At 35.8% G+C, this 23933-nt stretch overlaps 2 protein-coding genes across 2 annotated transcripts; one reads left to right on the forward strand and one right to left on the reverse strand.

Annotated features, from left to right (window-relative positions):
• Positions 1-2822: 2822 nt before the first annotated feature.
• On the forward strand, positions 2823-11268 carry LOC122305542 (zeaxanthin epoxidase, chloroplastic-like). Its single transcript, XM_043118141.1, has 16 exons — positions 2823-3502; positions 4979-5141; positions 5604-5678; positions 6036-6136; positions 6296-6411; positions 7141-7352; positions 7669-7760; positions 8159-8273; positions 8382-8485; positions 8904-8949; positions 9099-9163; positions 9272-9358; positions 9621-9675; positions 9779-9867; positions 9950-10037; positions 10900-11268. The coding sequence occupies exons 1-16, from the start codon at positions 3000-3002 to the stop codon at positions 10969-10971; spliced, it is 1983 nt and encodes a 660-aa protein (XP_042974075.1). The 5' UTR covers positions 2823-2999; the 3' UTR covers positions 10972-11268.
• A 3918-nt stretch (positions 11269-15186) lies between these two features.
• On the reverse strand, positions 15187-17096 carry LOC122305553. Its single transcript, XM_043118152.1, has one exon. The coding sequence runs from the start codon at positions 16805-16807 to the stop codon at positions 15605-15607; it is 1203 nt and encodes a 400-aa protein (XP_042974086.1). The 5' UTR covers positions 16808-17096; the 3' UTR covers positions 15187-15604.
• Between the last annotated feature and the right edge of the window lie 6837 nt (positions 17097-23933).

Below are 23933 nucleotides of genomic sequence, written 5' to 3' on the forward strand. Positions count from 1 at the left end.
GTAAACAGAGTATTATAGCTATACAATTAACTATAAAAGGAAAAACATGTAACGTATATAATATTTACAATAAATTGGAAATATGCAGTTGGAGAGGAATCACGACAACCATTGATAAGAAGAGATACAAGCAGTGATTCATGGAGATTTGTCTCTCCATTCCCCCTCAAGCTCAAGGTGGGATGGGTTTAATGTAGAGCTTGCTTCAATTTGGAGTGAACTTGAGACTACCCAAAGCTTGTCTTCGACTTGTTCATTGCCAAGAATGTGAGCAAGTTTGATGACACCTCGGGCGACCCACTCTTAGACAAAATTAACTTCTATTTCTATGTGCTTCGTGCTGTGGTGGAATACTGGGTTTTTGAAAATGTTTAGAGTACTTATATTATCACAATGCAATGTCGAAGCTGGTAGCACGTAACCCAAATTGCGAAGCAGATGCATAAACCACACCAATTCCGCAAGTCTTATAGTGGAACGAAGGTCATCCTTAGAGTCTGCCCAATTCGCATCAGTGAAAAGAGCTGATATGGAGGTTCTAACAAATTGAAGACCCAAGTTGAGCATGCCCTCTAAATACTGGAAGATTATTTTAATAACAACCAGATGGGGGGCATGAGTTGCTTGCATAAATTGACATACAAAATACACGGCATATTGAATATTTGGACGAGTTAAAGTGAAGTATTTTAGAAAACCTACCATTTATCAATATAGAGATGGTTTAGCAAGGAGAGGACCATCAGTTGCATAAAGTAGGGGTGCTACCTGCCCCCTAAATTGATTTACTGGTTCAATCTGAAACCCTTAAATTTATTTAGGGGTTTGAATTGAAACCTTAAATCAATTTAGGGGTTTCAAATTCATTAATTGAAACCCCTAAATCAAAATTTCAGGAAAACTCCTAAACCAATCCAAAAGCCCTGTTCCAATTAGGGGTTTCAAATTCATTAATTGAAACCCCTAAATCAAAATTTCAGGGAAACTCCTAAACCAATCCAAAAGCCCTGTTTCAATTAGGGGTTTCAAATTTCAAGGATTTCAATTGAAACCCCTTAATCAATTTAGGATTTCGGATTGAAACCCTAAATTAATTTAGGGTTCCAATCCCCTCTAAATCAATTTAGGGTTTCGGATTGGAAACCTAAATTAGTTTATGATTCCAATCCGAAACAATACAAACTCCCAAAAAATAAAAATAAATAAAACAAATATCTAATCGGTCTAAAAACATGCAAAATCACAATCCATAAATCCACAGTGCACAATTTCACAATCATTCCTATCCTCCATCTCCAATTCAACCTATCATTCCTCCAATCTTCGATCCAAATTAAAAAAAAAGAAAAAAAGAAAAAAAAAAAGGACAGCAGAGTCTTACCTTTGGCAATACCATGAGACAGCGAGATAAGATACTGGATAAGTAGATAGATGTCGTGAGAGAGAGAGAGAGAGAGAGAGAGAGAGAGAGAGAGAGAGAGAGAGAGAGAGAGAGAGAGAGAAGAATGGCAAGAGAGAGGAGAGTGAGTCAATCACGGAGTCTGAGAGGTAGAGAGAGTTTGAAAATGGAGAAGCTGAAGGCTTGGGAGGAGGGGGGAGCTTAAGTGATTATGAAACGACGTCATTTCACTTTTGAATGGATTTTTTTTAATATATATAATATATTATGTAATATATTATGTGGGATTGGGGAAATGCGGAGCGTTGCTTAGCCCTTCCGTCCCCTGCCTCTTGTGCAGGCAAGACCCCTCGCCACCAGCATAAGTGGAATGGAACCCTCGTCCTGCATGAGTGGGGGCGATGGAGTGGGGTGCGGGGCTTTGCTACCCATTCCTAACATAAGGTTGAGCACTTGAAGCTAGAGGCGTTGATACATTAAATTAATCTATTTTTTTAATTTAATAATATATACAATCCGATGGTCCAATTTGGTCTAGTTAGTCCATCCTAATTATTTTATTATTTTTTTTCATTTTTTAAACAAATTAAAAAAAAATTATTTAAATTATTAAATTAAAATTAAGTGAATTATTATTGTGGATATTGTAACTAACTCATTAAAAGTATATTTTACTATAATTATATTTATGATGTTGATCATTACTACTTACTAACTTAGACTTTAATCTTTAGAATGCATAATTATTAATAATGTCATACATTTTATATATGGTTAATGAATATCAAATAGTTTCATTGTACATAGATTATTGATGCTTGCATGCAATTTAGGTATTTAAAATTTTTTTTTATTTAAGTGTAAATAGTAAAGCATGTATGAATGTATGATGTATTAACTATTTACATATAATGATATAAATTATTACATAATTTATGATTTTTTATTAATTGATAGCATATATTATTTTATATTTTATATTGTCAATGATAATAAATTTGATAAAAATTATATTATTAACTTATATAATAATTATATATAAATACTATATTAAATTATTAAAAATATTTTAAAAAAATATATACATACAAAAATTTTATTTGTAGTCATTTTGGATATTTTTTTGTGTACTCTACTGATATAATTAATTGTGTATTAAAAAAATTAAAAAAATTAATTATATTAATAGAGTGTTTAAAAAATACATAAAAATAAATGTAAGTAAAATTAATATTTTGAGACACCGGTTCATAATTCGATCGGTCCGATCAGGACTGAGACTCGGTCGCTTTTGCCGTACCGAATTATTTACACCCCTGGCCGCACTCCACGTCAGAAATCCGGCAAGATTTTTCCTCCACAGCAGATTTATACCGTGGGGACAAGGGACCAACAACAGCCACATGGCTTTCGAATCCTCCACTATTGGAGCACCACGATTCTTAGCGTTAAATTCTGGGATTGGCTTCTATCTTTGCTACCCCACACGCGTACGCCCGCTCACATACTCTCTCCCCTTCCGTTCGGTCGTCATTCCACCGCTTGTTTCTCTGTTCTTAAACACAGACACAGAGCACAAGTCTTTCTTTCCCAAGAAACAATGGCTTCCACTTTGCTTTGTAACTCCGTCAACCCCTCCACCACAGTTTTTTCAAGAACCCACTTCCCAGTTCTGGTTTCCAAGGACTTTCCAGTAGAATTCCCTCCTTATACGCACTGTAACTATTACTTCAACACCAGAAAGCGCAAGCAGAAGCTGGATCTGGTGAAAGCTAAAGTGGCAGAGGCCCCCACTGTGTCACCTCCAATACAAAGAGATGGCGAGCCGCGAAAGAAGCTTCGGATACTTGTGGCTGGAGGTGGGATCGGTGGACTAGTTTTTGCGTTGGCAGCGAAGAGGAAGGGGTTTGAGGTGGTGGTGTTTGAGAAGGATTTGAGTGCTATTAGAGGAGAGGGACAGTACAGAGGTCCAATTCAGATACAGAGCAATGCATTGGCTGCTTTGGAAGCTATTGATTTGGAGGTTGCTGAGGAGGTTATGAAAGTTGGATGCATCACTGGGGATAGAATTAATGGACTGGTTGATGGGGTTTCTGGCAATTGGTAAGTTGTTTAAAACTATGCGTTTGAATGTAGTTTTTACTTTCTATTGTAATATGTTCGATTCTTAAAGTTTGTGTAGTGAATAGTTTTTATGTCTATCAAAAGAACTTGAGAAGTTATTGCATATTCATAAATTATTGGACTCTCAGAACAAAATTTGGTTCTTTTAACTTCTTGGCTATTTTCGGTGACTGTTTGGTTTCAGAAACTTATAAACAGGGGGTCCACGGATGTGGCTTTGCATAAGATGTAGACTGGACCTTTAGCGTTCCAAGTTACTTTGCATGAGCCCATGTCACAGGTTGGATTCCCCCTGGATCAAACTGCGATTTAAGTGGGGGGCTCTGGCGGTAGGTTCCTATGCTGGTCTCTTCGGGAATTTAGGTTTCATGATGAGCTCTAAAGGCTCTCTGCCGTGGGTGGTTCCCCGCCATTTAAAAAAAAAAAAAAAAGTGAAGAAAAAGGAACTCATAGATAGATTAAATTATTAATGCTTCTGAGAACCAGAGTTATTATAGCATATTTATTTCTCTACTGAAGCTACAATCTACATGGAAGTGCTTAAATTTCTTGTAATTTTTGTGATGTACAGGCAGTTCAAAGGGTTGGGTTAGATTAAATGGGTGACGTAATTGATGCAGTAGATAGTGATTTTGCAGGCTGCACTTCTGGTTTGAAGTGATCGTAAACCTAGTATATATGCTGTACTTTTAAAACCTTTTTCACGAGTATTTTTCAGATAATGCATTGTGTAGCTTGTTGGATCATCGTAATCTGTTAACATAGGCATTCTCACAAATTTAATTAATGAAGCTATGGAACTGAAGTTCATGCCTCAGATCAGTTAGCTGCAACTGCACCCGTTTGTATGGAAAGGCGTTTCATGGATAATTTAATCCATGCGAATATAATGCAGCAAACTAGTTGGGGTGAGTCCTGATGATTATTTAACAGCCAGCAAGCACTACGATGTATTTGTTGCCCAAAGTAGTTGTTGTAAAAAAATATATATAAATAAAAACATGTAAATTCTCTTGACAATATCAATGGTATGTGATCTAGGAGAACTAACTTTAGAGTTCTCCTCTCAAACAGTTTAATATTCCATGCCCTTACCCAAGAGAGGAAAAAGGAAGCATACGTTTTATCTGAAAGGAGTAGCACTCATGATATTGTTGAACCGCATCTAGGAGAAGAAAAAAAACACCTGGGCAGAAAATGATCTTTACATTGGACCAATCCAGCATTGGTGAAATAAAGTAGTTGAAAGCTTATACCTTGCACAGAGACATACTTGAATGCTCTAATGCTCAGTCAGATTAGTGATTGGTTCCAATATAATCCCAAAGTATGAGTTTTCAATTTAACTTAATTTGTTGTATATGTAGGATAATTATAGTTTTCGAGATTACCATTGTGAGAAACTTCCAAGTATCAGCATTTTCTTGCATTAACTAATATGAAGTTGGGTATCAGGTACATCAAGTTTGACACATTCACTCCTGCAGCAGAACGGGGGCTTCCTGTCACGAGAGTTATAAGCCGAATGTCCTTGCAACAAATTCTTGCTCATGCAGTTGGGGAAGATGTCATTATAAATGACAGCAATGTTGTCAAATTTGAGGATAATGGAGAGAAGGTAATTAGCTGTTAACTGGCTGGAGATTGTGCTTTGCTTGTAATCTTATCGAGAAATGTGTTAAATAGAAAGTTATTTTCCAGTTTTTAGTTCCTTTCTTTAAGGAATATGCATATGATGAATAGATCCCTACATACTACTGTTTCTTCCATATCTTAGGATAGGTTTAGGTGAGATGAGAATTTTTAGTTTGAGATGAAAGTTAAAAGTTGAATAAAATAATTTTTTTATATTATTATTGTTTTAGAATTTGAAAAAGTTGAATTGCGATTTGAAAAAGTTGAATCGTTTATTATATTTTGTGTGGGAATTTGAAAAAGTTGTGATGATGAGATGAGATGAGATGAAAATTTTGAATCTCATCTTACTTCCAAACCTATCCCCTGAATCCCAAGTTTATTGTTAACAATGAGATGAGATGTTAACATTTTATTGTTCTCTCTCTCTGAATCCCAAGTTTAGGTCACTGTGGTTCTTGAGAATGGACAGTGTCATGAAGGTGATCTTCTGGTTGGAGCTGATGGTATATGGTCGAAGGTAGCATTCTGCACCCTGTATGAAAAGCCTCTTCGTTTATTAGACATTTTTTAGTATAATGCACTCTCTCTTCCTTTAAATATAGTCCTTTTTAAATATAGTAATATAAAAAAGGAAGTATATTATTTTCAAAGAGATCATGATATCTGTCAAGATGTATGGCAAGATATCTTATTGTAAAAGGTCAGTTACCAATTGGTCACAATCACCTGGCCCATGAACTTTTTCCGGTGATTTCTGGTGTCACTACCAGCTCCTTAAAGTTAATTTCTACTCCAAACATTGGGACACATTATTTGCACCAGTGGTAGGAAGTTTGATGGTCAACATTGTAGATAACATTTTTCTCTTCAATAGGTGAGACAGAACTTATTTGGATCCACGGAAGCTATTTACTCGGGCTACACTTGTTATACTGGTATTGCAGATTTTGTGCCTGCTGACATTGAATCCGTTGGGTATGTTTCATTATATTTGATTTACATGTTTGCTCTCTATCCTAGTTCATTTAGTTCTACCTTTTAATGATTAAAACATGCATTAAGACCATTTTTCTTTGTAATTTTTTATAAATTTGTATCATGCATAGAGGCTTACAGTTATCCTTCTCTCTGAAGGTACCGAGTATTTCTGGGACACAAACAATACTTCGTTTCTTCAGATGTGGGTGCAGGAAAGATGCAGTGGTATGGATTTTACAAGGAGCCACCTGGTGGTGTTGATGGTCCTCGTGGTATATATACTTTAGATACTTGAGCTCTTCTGACTAAACAAGAAATAGAAGTGAAATTATAGCAATCTGTGTGGTTGTGAACAGGGAATTTTCATGCACATAAATGAACTTACTTTTTGTGTTTGCAGTAAATATATAAATTAGTAATAAATTACAAGTGTTTGTCTAGTTAGTTTCCATGTCATATCATCAATGTGGTTGGTGGAGGATCCCTCTAATCTTCCTTGTCCTTCCATGTTAATTATTCAATTGTACTTAGATTTGGGGTTGTCTAATGCTTTAAGGTACTTGTTAGTTTAGTATCATTTATAATAGCATGACCCATATGGTGCATTGAAGCACAAGAAATGATAATGCAGAATCATGCCCTGAAAATAGGTCTTATCAAGACAATTCTGCTATAACCAGTGACCAACCTTAGATAGTGGGGGAATAAATAGGCTGGAATTATGCAATTTAAGTCTCCCTCTGTCTCATAATAAATAAGAGGTTTTCTTTTTTGGTCTGTCTCCCAAAAATATAAGCATTTGTTCATTTAGCTTCTGGTATTATGCTTAAACTTGATCCTGCCTTATTCAAAATCGAACCTACTCTACCTGTTCTCCTTTGTGAACTTTCATATTTATTGAAATGGAGGGATTATTACTGATCATTGACTGGAAAAGGGGAGGAAAAAAGGGTACGGAAAACTGTTTTACTTGCTAATTCTTGGTGTTGTACAACGTGCAGGTAAAAAGGAAAGATTGCTTGAAATATTTGGGGGCTGGTGTGATAATGTGATAGATCTGATACTTGCCACAGATGAAGATGCAATTCTTCGACGTGACATATATGATCGCACACCAATTTTAACTTGGGGAAAGGGTCGTGTGACCTTGCTTGGGGATTCTGTACATGCTATGCAGCCAAATTTGGGTCAAGGGGGATGCATGGCCATTGAGGTATTCCTTGCTATCTTTGATTTGGTACATTTTGATCCCATTTCAGTTAATGATTATCCTGGGTTAGATTTATATCACAATTCATCTGCTGGAGCTGTGTATTTTTTATTTTATTTTTTATAATAAGCATTTTCTTCTTGTCCTTCCTCTTTTTCATTTTCTAATTTTTTTCAGATTTTCTTAATTGTAGAATATTTAAATAAACAATATCATTAAGCTTTTATTAGTTCCTCAAATGGACATGGGGCCTCTTTTATGCGAATCCATATGAAGGGTGAGGTAAGATTTGTTTAAACCATTTATGTCATTATTACAGGATAGTTATCAACTCGCATTGGAACTCGATAAAGCATGGACACAAAGCATTGAACAAGGAACTCCAATTGATATTGTTTCTTCTCTGAAGAGGTAGTATGTCATTTTCCTAGCAAAATTTTCAAAAGTGAATGGTGAAACTCTAAAACAGGTATATGCGGAACCCAATTTTTAAGTGAATGAATGAACCCCTTAGTAAAGGGGGAGGACAGGAGTCTAACCAGTGATCTTAACTTCATGAAGTCTTTGTTCTTGGCTACTGTGCTACCCATTTGGGATAAACCGCAAATCGATTGAAATCACACTGTTGTGTTTAGTTGAGTTGACTTAATAAAATGCCCATCTTATCAGAATTATTCACAGGAAAAAATTTCTATTGATCTTAAATATATGTTGTTTAAATTTTGGCTGGCATATAGTTTCTTAGATAACATTTAAATCGAATGATGTACTCTTTCTTATGTCACACCGCACTTTTTTGGGTCCCCTAGATATGAGGAATCTAGGAGACTACGAGTCGCCATTATTCATGGAATGGCGAGAATGGCTGCATTGATGGCTACAACTTACAAGGCTTATCTGGGTGTAGGACTTGGTCCATTATCGGTAGGCTTTCTATTCAGTCTCACAACTAACAACAAAAAACAAAATGAGCTTGATGTTGCAGTTGGTATGCTGTGTGGATATTCACAATGCTTACAAACCTATTTGCAGTTTTTGACGAAGTTTAGGATTCCACATCCAGGGAGAGTTGGTGGGAGATTTTTTATTGACTTGGCAATGCCCTTGATGTTAAGTTGGGTCTTAGGTGGTAACAGGTAAGACCTAAAACCATCTTCTACCATGCTCAAGCTGTTTCCTTGTATTTAAAAATTAGTAATTCCACGTATTAAAATCTATTGTTTTATGCCAGATTCTTCCCAAGTTTTTGATGTCACAAAATAATTTTTCGAGGGATTATTAATTTCTTATATACACACTTGTTCCAACTTTTAAACTTCCATAATCAATGCATATATATGATATGCACGCTAGAAATCAAGGCTGATGTAGCATAAGGGAATACTGACCATCGTAAGTACTGAAAAAAAAAAGTGCATTTCCAAATTTCCACAGTTCAAATTTCAATTTAATCAGAGAATAAGAAACATGATTTATAAAAACGATCTTTGAGTTGTTGCAATGGAAATTTTCTCTGTATCATCTCATTTTCAACAAACTATATTATCATTTCAGCTCAAAACTTGAAGGAAGGCCGGCATGTTGCAGACTTTCAGACAAAGTATGTTGCTTAAGTAACATTATTGTGTACTTTGTCACTTTGTGTCACTTCATAAACAAGTCTATCCCATTCATTTTGTGATCCAAAAGTAATGGATTCTGTCATCATCTGGATACTAATATGTGGTATGTGGTCAATCTTTTGTGAAGGCAAATGACCAGTTACGCAGATGGTTTTCAGATGATGAGGCATTGGAGCGGGCCATTAGTGGAGAGTATGTCCAAAGCCCTAGTATTTATGAATTTCATTCTTTGACATATCTTCTTCTTGATGCATACATGCATTGATCAATGGGGTTCATGTTTATCATCTTTGTTTGCAGGTGGTTTTTGTTACCATGTGGAAATCAAAATGGCCCTTCACAACCTATTTGTTTAAGCAGAGATGAGAACAGGCCTTGCATTATTGGGTATGAAGCTTTTGGATGAAACCTATTTATGTTTTATTTGATGATAAGACCTGGTCTTCCAATGGATCAAATAGAAGTCCTCATCAGTTGAGCTACTTTTCCAGTTCTTGAATTAAGTATGAATCATGTCATTTATAGACAATCCTACGGTCCTACCCCATGCACTAACATTTTTTTGTTATATTCTCTTCTATCACCCATGATTTACTAATATTTTCTCCTCATAAAAGTCAATCGTTCTTATGTATTATTTTGGTTGCAGGAGTGTGACAAATGAGGACTTTCCAGGGACATCAATAGCAATACCTTTGCCACAGGTGACATTGCCGGTTGCCTACTTCAGCGGTTTACTTTATAGCTGGAAAAGAACCTGCTTCCTCTTTTTGTGTTCAAGGTTAAATAACAAGTATTTTCTTTCAGGTTTCTGAAATGCATGCACGTGTTAGCTACAAGGATGGTGCCTTCTTCTTGACTGACTTGAGAAGTGAATATGGTACCTGGATCACAGAGTAAGTAATGGAAAGCGGAGGACAATTTGTTTTGTTATCAGTTTATACAACATATCTAATTTTATTCTCTGTACGTGTGCAGTAATGAGGAGAGACGCTATCGGGTCCCTCCAAACTTGCCTACCCGTTTCCGTCCATCAGATGTCATCGAGTTTGGTTCTGATAAGAAGGTGGTAAATAATCACTGTATTGGAGTTTGCTGAATTTTAATGAATATAATATAATGTCAGCTGAATTTGGATGAGTGCATGTTGGACATGACCACTACATAACCAATGAAGTTCCATATGAAATCTATGCTCTTCTTCTTCTTCTTTTTATTTTTGTTTGTGGTGGGGGGTTGAGGGTGGGGGAGTGGGGTGTGGAGGGCGTGGAGTCTTATATGAGTTTCAAAATTAGCTAAAGACAAGCTAAGCTCATCTCTGAATGCTGCTGCCAGCCATAGTTAATCTTTGTCTTGTCCAGTCACCGGTCAGTCATTATTCAGTTCTACCACCCACTTTCATGCATTTTCTCTGAGCCAAAGTGATTTAAACCATACCATACATTTTACAGGCAGAAGTAGAAACAATTGTTGCAAATTTACACAGTATATAGCATATTGTCGCTTATGGTTTATATATTGATGTCGTCACAAAATGCACATGTATATATCCACCCAAAATATCTGGGTAGAGTTAAATTACAAGTAGGTCTTGCAAAATGAAATGTCAAGTTTGCCTGTGATTGCCTTTGTGACTGGTTCCCCTTTTATCTTCTTTCAGTTTCAAATTTGTATCAGAAGTATGATCTTCCACCTGCAGAATGTGGGTTCTAACGTGCCCTCATTATTTCTCTCGAGAAAAAAATGTTATTGATTTTACATGGTGTTTATCTGCTAATGAGCCAGCATTGAAAATAGTTAGTCAAAGGCTCTTTTTTTCCCTCTTCTGTTATCATATGATTCTGTTGTTTGGATTTCACATGTGTTCTTAAAGTGGCAATAATATGCTAGAGTTATTGTTATCGTCTAACCAGCCAAGTAATATGCAGGCAGCATTTCGGGTTAAGGTAATGACATCTTCTCCAAAGATTGCGGAGAGTGGACTTGTGCAGACAGTATGAACAATCTGAAGTTCCTCTATTAGTTTATACAGAAATTGTACAGCATTTATTGGGAGCGGCACTGCGATGTAAGTCTTCTGCTGCATTTGCAGAGTGGAGAGAGCATTCATGAATATTATAAATCCTTTTAAAAACAGTGAAAAGCTTCTCGGAATTACTGTCTTTGGATCCTGGACTAATTCCCACTGTTGTGAAATTGACAGGCTTGACAATAATTTAGGGGGACCCCACCCATGTATATTACTTGCCTGTACACATTGTGATTGTGTTGTAGATGCTTTTCTTTCTTTTTTTTAAGCTCCTCCTTTATATCTCTCTACATCTTCACTTGTTAGATATGATTGGAATACTCGCTTTGTTCCCGACCCAATAGACCTCAAGAAAACAGAAAAAAGAAAAAGAAAATTGTATGTAATTCATGACTCATCTGACCCAAATTATGCTTAATGCTGTTTAGAATAAAAAAGGTCAGTAATAAAATTGTGTAAAATAGGTCATGAACGACAAAATGCAGAGAATTAACCAAGGTATGATGTTTAAGCTTGCATCACAATAAGAAACCCAACAAAGGAAGACTCTAATGGCGATTCCAACCCACCTTTTCTAAGAAACTTCTAGCCATAATTCAGTACTAAAGGCCAAAGGGTCTCAACTTTCTGTAATCATTATTTCGGATCCATGTGATAAAAGACTAAATACCAAACCAAACCACGTGACTCCATTGACAATATTGCAACACCTAGCCCCTATAATAATGTACAAATTTAAAACAATCAGCAGATTTTTCTGTAGCAGAAACAGCGACAGAAGAGTCCAGGGCACTTCCTCCCCTAATGTCAACGTGTGTGGTCTCAATCCAAAGTCATCTTAGAAATGTCCTCAAAAACTTTGAATCACCCACCACCTGTTATCGCTCATGCATTAACTTGCAAACCAGATCCTTGTGTCACCATTTGCATGACAAAAGTAGCCGCACTTTCTAGACAGACACAGACACTCTGCCCCCCTCTCCTCTCCCACTTCTTTTTAGTTCAATCAGAAACCGACCCTTTCATCCGCACAAACTCGCCCGCCCCCACCATCCCAACTCACCCCACACAAAAGACAAACCTCAATGTTTTGAACTACTTTTACAGCCCGCTCTCTCAATCTCAGCCTGTGATTCTATATGTTTTATATGTCCTGAGCTTTCTTGAGTTCGAATCATGTAAAGAAAAGTTTGCAAGTTCAGCGTGTCAATGCACTTTACAGTTATGGAAAAAATAAAAAAACATATCGGTACTTTTTCATCATAACGGGACTCAGTTTTTTATAATAATCCTATATACAATCTTATGATATATAAGTTCTCTGCAATATATTTGAAAATAAAAATTAATTAAAAAATTGATTTCTCTCGTATGAGTCTAGAGTGTATTTTACTTTTTTTAAAAAGACGGTGAAACTTGCATACTTAGGCTTAGTTTGGATATAAAAAATTGTTTCATCTTATTATAATAATTTTTTTAAATTTTTATATAAAATATAATAAATAATTTAATTTTTTTAAATATTAAAATAATAATAATATTAAAAAATAATATTTTATTTAACTTTTATTTAAAACCATCTCATCACACATCTCACTGTCCAAACTACACCTTACTTTGATACTACACAGATCATTTTCCCTTTTCTATAGATAAAAGATGAATTACTTCTTGTTTTCTGATCATATCCGCATTTTCCCTCCACAAATTCCTTCTGAAAAAGCTGTCCAATCAGGTGCGCCCTCATATGCGAACAGACACACCAGCAAGTCAAAAGGGAAGCCCATGACCATTTTTAATCCAACTGGGGGCCCATCATGCTGCATTAATATTGTATGAGTTGCGGTGCCTAAACGTGAAGGATGTGAACGCGGGGCAGGGGGATTCGTTTGGTGACAAGAGCAACGGTAACCGTAAGACGAGGGCGGTGGCACTGACCGTTGCAGCATTTATTGTTGCTGTGAATTTTATTATTTTTGGTAAGAGTTTGTTTTTTGGGAGATTGTGTTGTTAATTATTTTCGTATATCCTTTACCCTTTACGTATTTTATTAATATAATTAATTAAAATATTTATTTTATATTAAAAAAATTATATAATTAATCATATTAATAAAATATTTAAAAAATATGTAAAAACGATTACATATAATATTTATGATTATCTTTTTATAAAAATGCTGTGTGTCAGCCCCATTATTGCTGTTCATCAATTGAAAAGGCCCACAAACCCCTGACACCAATCTTGCACGGAAGAGACAAATTAATCTGCCTCTGTACACTAATACGTTAGAATCTCTCTTACTCAAGGCGTTTCAAAACTTTCTGATTTATGATTTACGAAACAAGGTGAAAAAAATTCATTATCATAAATGTTTTAATATAAATATATAATGAGAGTAACGTTACGTATAGTTTTGTGTAATTTTTATTTAAAAAATATAAAAATTATTAATAAAAATTAATTTCATGACGTGAATTTTAAATTTTCTTAAATTTTTTGAGTGCGTGAAGATTAGATATTTTAAAATTATAAATATCTTTTGTCATGTATTTTTACCTCTTTTTAATATTTATATTTGTAAGATGTCATAAAGCTTCATGTCGTATTGTGTAAAAATACCTTATTTTTTCAGATAATATGATGGGTTCCAAATTCATATCTATACATGATTGATTCACTGTTTTCATTTATCATGGATTCATTGCTCACAAACTTGATGAAATGCACGACTTTAGGAAGAAATATATAATCATTTCAAAGAAGACCGAGTCTCAATGTCATCGTCAACCTGTATTAATCTATCTAATGAATAATGTTTGTGAATTTGAAACCCTTATATTTCAAGCTCTTTTTCTAATCACAAATGATTAAAAATCACTGACATTTCGCAAAATTAATACGAAATGGTGTCAAAAAAATCACTGTTCTATTTTGTATAAGTGCTCTTTTCTTTTCTTATTATTCATTGAGGGAGAAACTTTTTACCTATGATATATATTTTTGCCCAAAACAAAAATATAGGTAAATTTTCAGTGAATTCATAAAATTTTAGCTCAATAAATGGGGCATTGTATGGATTGGAAGTGTCTTTATGTTGAAGTTCCTACCCAAAAAAAGGGGAAATTATTGCATCAAATTATCAATGAACCAACCTAAAATTGCAAGCTAACAACTTCTCTAAACCCATTAACCACTTAAAACCCATTTCTCTAAACTAATCCCACATTAAATTTTTAAGAATGTCTCTATTTTTACACATGGTTCTCGTCCACATGTGGACCTATTATCAATGAACCAACCTAAAATTGCAAGCTAACAACTTCTCTAAACCCATTAACCACTTAAAACCCATTTCTCTAAACTAATCCCACATTAAATTTTTAAGAATGTCTCTATTTTTACACATGGTTCTCGTCCACATGTGGACCTATTATCAATGAACCAACCTAAAATTGCAAGCTAACAACTTCTCTAAACCCATTAACCACTTAAAACCCATTTCTCTAAACTAATCCCACATTAAATTTTTAAGAATGTCTCTATTTTTACACATGGTTCTCGTCCACATGTGGACCTAAACAAGATGATGCCTCTCTCCCCCAAATGTGTTCAAAATGAACTATTCAAAGCCAAACCCAAAACAAATAAAATCTCCGAAAGTACTACTACTCATTCATCCAACCCTCACATCCAATACCAAACAAATCATAGGAGAAAAAAAAGGTGTGGAAGCCCTCCTCACTTTTGCAAACCGGCCACAACCCTCCAAACCATCCCCATCTCTAAGTACGAACCCTGCCCTATGGACCCGCCTTCCCAACATCATTTCCATCTACTCTGGCACTTCAACAAACCATAACATTTACTCCAAAGTCTTCGTGACATTCACTCCAAACGATATATATCACAATAAGTAAATATTAATTTTAATTCATTAATAACATCGAAAATGAAGATACTATATGAAATTCCTTAATAAAAATCCTAAGGTGAGAAGGTTTCTGTGTCAGATTTCCCCTGCATGAACCCTATCTTTTCCCCAATTCCAAGGAAGATAAAGTGATATAAGAAATAAAATAAAAAACATCTCCATCCCTGTCTTAAATTTTCTCTTGAAAGAAGAGATTTCCTCAACACCATCTTCCACAATTCTAAGAGTCTCCAATCCAATTGAGAATCAAAATTGAAAAGATGTCACCGTTTTTTATTTGAGTTCCCACTTCCAACAGTGAGTCCTTAAAGCTTCAGTAGTTCCTTTATATTCGATTAAAAAGGGAAATTAAAGAAGGAATATATACAAATGAAAACATCGATATATAAATATATATTAGTTTTATTATGTTATTACATATAAAAAAAAAATTATCAAATTGCTATAAAAATAACAATAAACAACACTTTGATCTTTTACACGCTATGTTTCACATAGTACGACAACGCGTTTCCTCGTATTTTCATTTTTTTGTTTTTTTTTTTTTTACCTTTTTTTTCTCCCAAAGATGAAAAACCAAACCCCGAGGCTTTAATTTTTTTTGAAAATAGAAAATAAAACCCCCCAAAAAACGAAAATTGATTAGAGGAAAAGAACCGTATGACGCATCTCATGACCGGGATACCGATTCAGCCAGTTTACCGATTCTTTCCACCAGCTCTGGGGACAGCTTCTTAACCGGTTTCCTCTCCTTCTCCGGTCGAAAATCGAAACCCAACGCATCGGACACCTCCTCGGAGCTCCACCCGGATTTCCGGAGCGAATCGGAGTATCGGTCCGCTTTCAGGAGTAGAGCATCCAGAACCGCTTGATTATCTAATAAAACCATCTCTCCTCCTTCGAAGAATCCGGAGGCTGATACTTGTGCAATTTCGGATATATCCGATTCGCTCCACCCGCCCGCTCTCAAAACGGATCCTATTTGTTCGATGTATTCCTCCACCCATTTCGGGATTTCGGACCTGGGCATCTCAAAGAACCGTTCCGGAGATGAGGACGACGACGAAGATGAGTTCCGACGGCGACGATCGACAGCTGCGTCGCTCCAGAACTCTACCCATCGTGGCGTTCTCGCTCCGGCTGATGCAAGGCCCGTGTCCAGGCTCCTTCGTGAGAAATTCGAGGACGACCCGGCCGATTTCTCGCTCACGGATCTTTGTCTTTTGAGAACCTGAGGATCGGCCTCGGAGCTCCGAAAGAGAGATTCCCGCTCAAAGAAATCTGAGAGATCCAAACCACAGCAGAAGATCCGGTTCTCGTCGACGAAGAAAGTCGGGTTTCCGGCTAAACACGGGTGGCAAGGAATGTAGCAATGGTTAAAGATGGGAATCAAAAGGGGCGCTCTCTTTAGAGCATTCCGGGCGACACGTAAAGCCCTTTCTGGGTCTGCAGGTCTGGGGCCCCAAGACTTGGACCACAGCGTGTTCTTGGCGATCTGGAAGGAAATCGCGGCGATGGGGAGGTCGAGCGAGGCGCGGAGATGAAGCCGAGCGCCAGAGGCTCTCCAGTCAGGAAATCCCGGGCCGACGGGCAATCCAGCAGAGAGTACCGCACGGAGGTCGGGAGGGAATGCGAAACCGAACTCCGCTTCTGCGCGTGCAAACTCGGCGTCCGAGAGGCCGGGTTGCACTCGAATTCCGGAATTGCGAAGATGGGTTATGACCTTATCGGCCAGGGAAGAGAACGAAAGGAGACCGTTGCGGAGAGGGAGGGACGCAGTGGTAGAAGAGGCCGCGGCACGAGCAGAGAGTCGGCGGAGACCGGCAACATGGCCAGGATTCAGACCGGTAATTCTCCGGTCAACATCGACCATTGTCGTTCAAAAAGGAGAGATTTTTTGTGCTGGTTTTGTTTTGTTTTGTCTTGTCTTCGTATTACGAGATTCTGATATTGCCAACGATGGTTTTGTTCAGTGCTTTTTGGGTCAGATTTTTCTTGCAGAGAACTGTTTGTGTTTGTGGGTAGGGATTGTGAAGTAGAAACAGGAAAAAGTGCAGGAGCGGAGTGCTTTTCAAGAGGGTGAGACAGAGAGCCAGAGAGTGATTACTATGGCATGCAAAGGGAAGGAAGGTTGCTTGAGATATATATATAGGAGGGAAGTGGTGGGGAAAAGCTGGAGCCCACTCTGAGATTTTGGGCATCGGTAACGGAAACGGAGACGTTATACCGAGTCCTGAGTGATTTCCCTTGATTACCCCCTTGAGGGAGTTTACCCCATGTTGACTGACTGACTGACTCACAGTCGTTTGTTACTCCTATGACTAAAATAATTACAAAAGCTAGTTTTTCTCTTTTAATGTTAATTACAGTTAAGAGTCGTTGGGCAACGACTCTTTTTCATAGCTTATAAATGTGAATAGTTCGGTCTCTACCCCATCCTTATTAATTCCATATGAAAATTTGTAGACAGACATCGTTGGGCAGCTTTGCTTGAACCAAGTATGACGAGTTATCCGCATGATGTTATTTTTTAAGACCCATCAATCTTTATAGAAGTTATGGGATTATTCCATGTTGTCGAGATGATGATGGAGTGGTGGCGCCAAACTTACCATGATGTAAGTGGAAAGTGAAAGTAAGATTATGATCTGATTAACATTTGTTTTGTCTAGGAATTCCTTAAACCAGTCAATGAACGAAGCTTATGGTTTATTAAATAATTTAGTGTCTGGTATGAGCAATGTATGGCCCATAAGTAATTATGCATTGGTATAGATGGACAGCAAGATAAAGCAAAAGCACAACAATCATCATGCTACATAGTTGTACTCTAACGTTAACTACATCTTTTTCTTCTTTCTTTTTTTTCTTTCCCCCTTTGTGATATATATATATATATATATATATATTATATACTTGACAGCATATAAAAAATAAAAATAAAAAGATGAGCAAATAAAGAAATGTAATCAAACTAATTATTGGTAGTCAAAAATAAAATAAGGATTGGATTGGGAGTTATTCCTCAAGGTTAGGGTACACTTGGCTTCATCTTTTTCATCCCAAGTACCATCTCAATAAATATCATGTCGGTCTTCCCTAGTTTGCTACCTTTTTGGCCGAAAAGAGACCCTATGTACATATGCCATTCACCACATTCTCATTTTGCTAATTAAGGTTGTTTTTTTTAGCATATATATATATATATATATAAAGGTTGCTAGTTCCACTCCACTAATTGCGTGACAATTAGAACAATGATGATATCAATACAATTATTTTACAATTTATTTAAACAATCAATCAATTAATATATATGATTTCAATTGGATAATGAGGAAGATTTTATAAAGATCACATGAAAAAATTTATAAAGCTAGGCTAAGATCATGATACTCATCACAGGATGCCCGAGCTTCCATCCTCAAAGGTTATTGTTGAGAGGTCGACGTTGGAACTACACCGCCCTACCTCTCTGCATTAATGTTCAATTTAAAACTAAGTTTTTGTTTTCAAAATTGAAGTATAATTGGGATCACATATTTTAAGAAAAGAGTTCATTAAAATTAAAATCTCTTTTTCTGGAGCAGCTAGCAGTACTGAATATTCCATCGATAAAACAAAGCAGCTAGCATGCATGCAAGTTGTCAAGTAGTAGTACTGATGCATCGATCAGGCATGCATGCATGCGCGCAAACGAGAGGAAGCTGAAGTTTCCAAAGAATAAAGCATAAGATGCCAGTTAATTTGAGATATGTACGTACTCTTCATAAATATATGAAAAATCAAAAGGACAAAGCAAATAGATCTAAGGCCAGCTGGGTTAAATTTTTATGTCTTTTACTGCTTTCACGATTTAATTTAGTGCTTCACTGTAATAAATATTTAAGTAGTTGGACTGAAGTGATCAATCGATTCAAAAGTGCTAATATATACTCATGATGAAGACGGCATATAATATATATATATATATATATATATTATAATCTAATTCAAAGGTTAACAAGAAATAAATGGCTTTAAAAATAATTTATGTATAATTTATTATATGAAAAATAACATAATATATATGTAACGTGACCTTATGACAAAAAGTTATAACGTGTTACTTCTCATGAACTGACCCCACGAGATTAATTGTTATCAGATGTCTGATTGACTTGCAAAAATTAAATAGAATGAAAAGAAGCTAACATGTGAAAGCGGCCTTGAACGTCGGTCGACCTTTCATCCACAGGAAAAAAAGAAAAGAAAAGGAGAGAGAGTTTATCATGGTCACGATATATATGTATATGTATATATTATTAGATAGGTCTGTAAGATGTAAAAGGTGATCAACATCGGTCTTCATTTGTGAGGTATATTTTTATAATTATAAGCTTTTAAGTGTTCAATTGATCTAATTAATGCCATAATGCAACTGTCACAGCAAATTAATTAATTAGCAAATTGTGATGATCATCGATCCACTTGCAATGTCTCAATTAATATTATATAAAATCTTAAATAACGTCCACATGACCAATCTTATGGACGATTAATAAGTAGAGACTTGTTTAGACTTTTCAAGGTTTCCAATATAGATCACCACATGCAATAGAAACTTACAAATTAAGTAAAGAGATATATGCCATATATTCCTTATTCGTAATTTTACCATATTTATTTATATCAGTTGATATATCACATTTTAACTGACTTTTCATTTAAGTGGTTGGTATAGGGAATCACTTAAAATTTTTTAGATAGTTGATTACTATTGTTGATGTCACTACAAGAAAAATGAGTATTTGCAACAGATTATTTAAGATGAGAATAACTATTTACGATTAAAACAGACCCATTTTGTAAGGAAATAGTCATTTTCGCACTACAATGAGCCTGCAAATTCATGATAAAGAATAGCAAAATTGCTCTGAAGCAAAAAATATATATAACATTTTTTTTTAAAATAAATAAAGAATGGCTGGCCGGTAACTTGTGCTAGAAAAATTGATCTTATCCTAGCCGGGAATCGGAATGGGGAATTCAGGCTAGGGCTTGATCACATGAGCAGTCCACATGATAATGCTATCCCGAAGATTCAATCCCAATAACTGTTTACCACCAAACTCTGTGAAAGTGATATCATGAGATTATTGGACCACCACCACCACCACCCTCATGCACCTATTTTCAATCAAACTAATTTTCCAGTACCATTAATTATTTAAGAAGGCTAGCTATTGAGAAAGAGATCAGAGACTTCTGCTAAGATTGGTGGGGCTTTGGATGGACCAAGCTGAGAAGCGTGCATGGTCTATCAACTCGCAACAAGAGCTACAAATAAAAAATGGATTAGAATTGGTTGGATGCATGCATGCGTGCGTGAATGAACAAATCAAACAGCAGGGTCTCTCCAATCCAAATCATAGGTAACACAATTCTAGGAAATGTCACCAAATGGTTGTGTCGACGAGGATCGGAACCAATTGGGGCATCAGTTCTCCTCCATAGATCAATATATATAGACGTACCGCGCCCGCGTAGTTGGATATATGCCGTTGTCTTTTGTATAGTTAGGAACATTGGTGGGCAAAGGTGTTGGAGGGGTCCATATTTAACATTAATTAACAACATGGCCGTATGAATATTCTCTTATCGAACGTAGTGGGCAACTTTGCTTGCCTGTCTTCCTCAATCCAACATTTATGTTCCTCTAAACACTGATTAGTCAGGCAATCAATCCTCTTCTCTTTGGCAATTACATGTAGAAGATCAGGGACATGACATATATGTAGGAAAATCGCATGCATGGCGGGGTCGGCATGATTTGTTATGATATGTAAAGCTTTCATCATAAATTCAGTTAGGTGCCCTATTCAAAGATCAAGCGCGCACACATGTACGTACGCTTCGTTAATCGGTTGGAGGAAATTTTGAATTGCTTAAGAAAATGAATGAATATGACACTTCATTTTCTAATTTCTAGATGATAGGATTAATGGCGGATTCAAACTTCGGATCTCACCCTTGAGAGATATCTCGAGGTCGGCATCAATAATGCACCAAATACCACCAACAAAGGAATATATGATTTACCCTTGTAAGAAAAGTTCCACTTCCTCATTAATGATACTAAGATCTACATAAAACATTAATAATGATCGTCACATAGAGTTTAACATATATATATAATCCTTGGAGATTTTTGTAGCTCTAGCGCTGGATCATATATTGATCATGGTTGCTTCCATTAAAATGGAGGGTGGTATTTAAATATAGTCGACAGTAGTTGGTGGATGTAATGTGTTAGTTTTAATACTTTATGGTAATAAAAAGTATTAAAAAAACCGGGTAGTTTAGGGGGTACAGAGTTACTTAACCCAATAAAATTCACTTTTTTTTTTTGGGTACTCTATATATAATATCACCACAACAAAATGGGTCTTTTGCCACGAGTTCTTTTCCCACAACAAAGCGTAGTGAGAAATACTTGTGTTATTAGACTAAACTTGTTTGTGGAAAATGAAATGAGTTGTTGCAGTGACATGCCCAACTACGAGAGTGTTTTTGTGGGAAAATTATCCTTTTACGACGAAAGTTAGTCGCTGCAATAAAATTGCCTTCAAATATTCACTGACTATAAAGAATAGATCTTTTTGGGACGAAATCAAATTGTGAACAAATCTCTATTCTGTTCAATCATAACCCTTTTCCGCAAGGAGAATAGAGTCTTCCCTCACAATCTCATTCGTTTTGGCATTTCGATGCAAACCAACAGAAGATCTACTACATGGCCTGACATTAAACCAATTGGTTGTGCAAATTAGGGCCGAGGAAATTAGGGTTGATCGATTGGGGCTTCGATCAAGGAGGTAATTTTGCACCGACCAGAGAGTTGGCATCCATGAGTTTGGCATCTCTCACGGACAGTGTCTGCCCTTTCAATTCTCCAAAAGACACGACCCTCCCTTCCAACGTGACTTAATGTAAATTTCGTCTTTTCTAAATTTATTCCCTCCCCTGTATCATTATATCATCGACGTGGAGATAGAGCCAGGGGTGACATGTACAGTTCGTATTTTTGGGTTGCATTCATATTGTGTCAAATCATGAACATTCGATTATATAAGTCAATCCAAGTCCGACCCGTTAAATTAAATGAATCAAACTTTATAACTCTAACCCAACCCATTTAAATAATGGATCATACTGTGTCACCCGTTTAATAATTAATTGAAATATGTTAGTCCGACACGACTTATTTAAACTCATTTCATGTAAATTGGTTGGACTAACATGCATAACTCATTTGACCTAATTAACATAAGTTTACATAAAAGTTATAATATATATTTATTAGTAGCCACAATATCTTAAAAATTATATATATATATATATATATGTATCAATATTTTTCAATTTTTTACTAATAATAAAACTAATATTACAAATTATACAACAAAAAATATGAGCATAGGTTTAGAATTACAATCTTAACAATAAAACCATAAACATATTGAGAAATACACTTAACAATAATAAAATTGTGATTTTGAAATAAAATCTAAACGGGTCAAAATGGATTGATTATAAGTTAAGCTGATTGACTTGTTATTAACCCGTTTATAAATCGTCTTAACGGGTACTCAACCTATTTTAACTGAACTCGTTAGTATCAAATTATTCAAACTTGCTAATTTTGTGTCGTGTTTGTATTGAGTTCACGAGTTGCATCATATATTGTCACCCCTACGCCAGAGAAAGAGGATCATGAATTATAATTTGATGGGACAACACAACTCATCACCCGCCCTTCTCAGTTCTCTTAATTGTTGGCGCTATGAAATCACTACTTGTCTAATTGATAGGAAGAGATATTTTATATTAGTAATACAATGTTTTGGCATGATCCTCCGGTTGACTCAAATTTTGGTAGGAACAAATTAAGGTGATGTCACAATGATGTTTGAGAGAGAGAGATAGAAAGTACTGGTAGAATATCATATTGGAACTAAGATCTAGCCTCAAATATAGACCGGACTGGATGATTAAATAAATGAAGGGAATTTTGAAAGTGATGATCAAAGATGATTATGATGAAAATATAATACCATTATAAAGATAAAACGCATGCTTAGAAGAATAAAATCATTTTGTAGGGTAAGGATTTAACCTAACTCCCATCTTAAAATATAGACTCTTGGATTGAAAGTTTGTATATAATAACCAGGAAGCAGCTAGGATATATACACGCACCATCCCATGTGATTCATTCATTCACCTTCGATCCAACATATTTTAATTCTTCTTCCTTAAAAATAAGTGGGTTTTGCTAGGTTTCTAGGAATATTAGGTAAAACATGCATAATTGTTAAGAAATGGATTGGTTTCTTCATAGTTTATCCTTGGATTAGCGAGAATATTGCAAAAGAATGTGCTTAATTGCCGACTACACATTATGGAATCTTTCGGCTAAAGCCATTTTAATTAGAGAGCAGGAGGTCCACTCTAATATCTGCCTAATTGCATGCAGCCATTATCAAGCAAGGTGACCAAGGACCATATCTGTGGTTCAAACATCCCACCTCCAACTTCAGTTTTCGGTTAGCTGAGACGAACTCTTCTCATAAAAGGAAATGCTTGGTTTACAAATACATCTTATAAGAAATTTACTATGACTTGATATAATACCTAAAACTCTTTTTTATTATAAAATAGATGTAACGCTATACATTAAACAATATAAATTTACAAGTTGGATTTAAATCTCCCTATTTTAAATTTAAATACACTGTAAATATTTAGAATCCCACTTGTGAAGCTAAACGTTAGCTATAAAGTCGATCGGCGCCGGCCGCTCGTGTGGTGGTAACAGTATTTTATAAGATTACTTTCAGATCTCTATATGATCAGTAGGAAAGAGCGAGCTAGGCCAGAGGAATAAGTTAAAGGTGATAATGTATAGGCCAGGCAGGGCTAAAGGCAGAGTGATCGAGGAACATCCATCGCTTTCA

Source organism: Carya illinoinensis, chromosome 1 (genome assembly GCF_018687715.1).
Source record: "Carya illinoinensis cultivar Pawnee chromosome 1, C.illinoinensisPawnee_v1, whole genome shotgun sequence".
Classification (NCBI taxonomy): Eukaryota; Viridiplantae; Streptophyta; class Magnoliopsida; order Fagales; family Juglandaceae; genus Carya; species Carya illinoinensis.

Coding starts and splice junctions, on each gene's coding strand:
- LOC122305542 (XM_043118141.1), top strand. CDS start 3,000: ATGGCTTCCACTTTGCTTTGTAACTCCGTCAACCCCTCCACCACAGTT. Junction 9,164..9,271: donor GAGCGGGCCATTAGTGGAGA/GTATGTCCAAAG, acceptor CTTTGTTTGCAG/GTGGTTTTTGTTACCATGTG. Junction 9,359..9,620: donor AACAGGCCTTGCATTATTGG/GTATGAAGCTTT, acceptor TTTTGGTTGCAG/GAGTGTGACAAATGAGGACT.
- LOC122305553 (XM_043118152.1), bottom strand. CDS start 16,807: ATGGTCGATGTTGACCGGAGAATTACCGGTCTGAATCCTGGCCATGTT.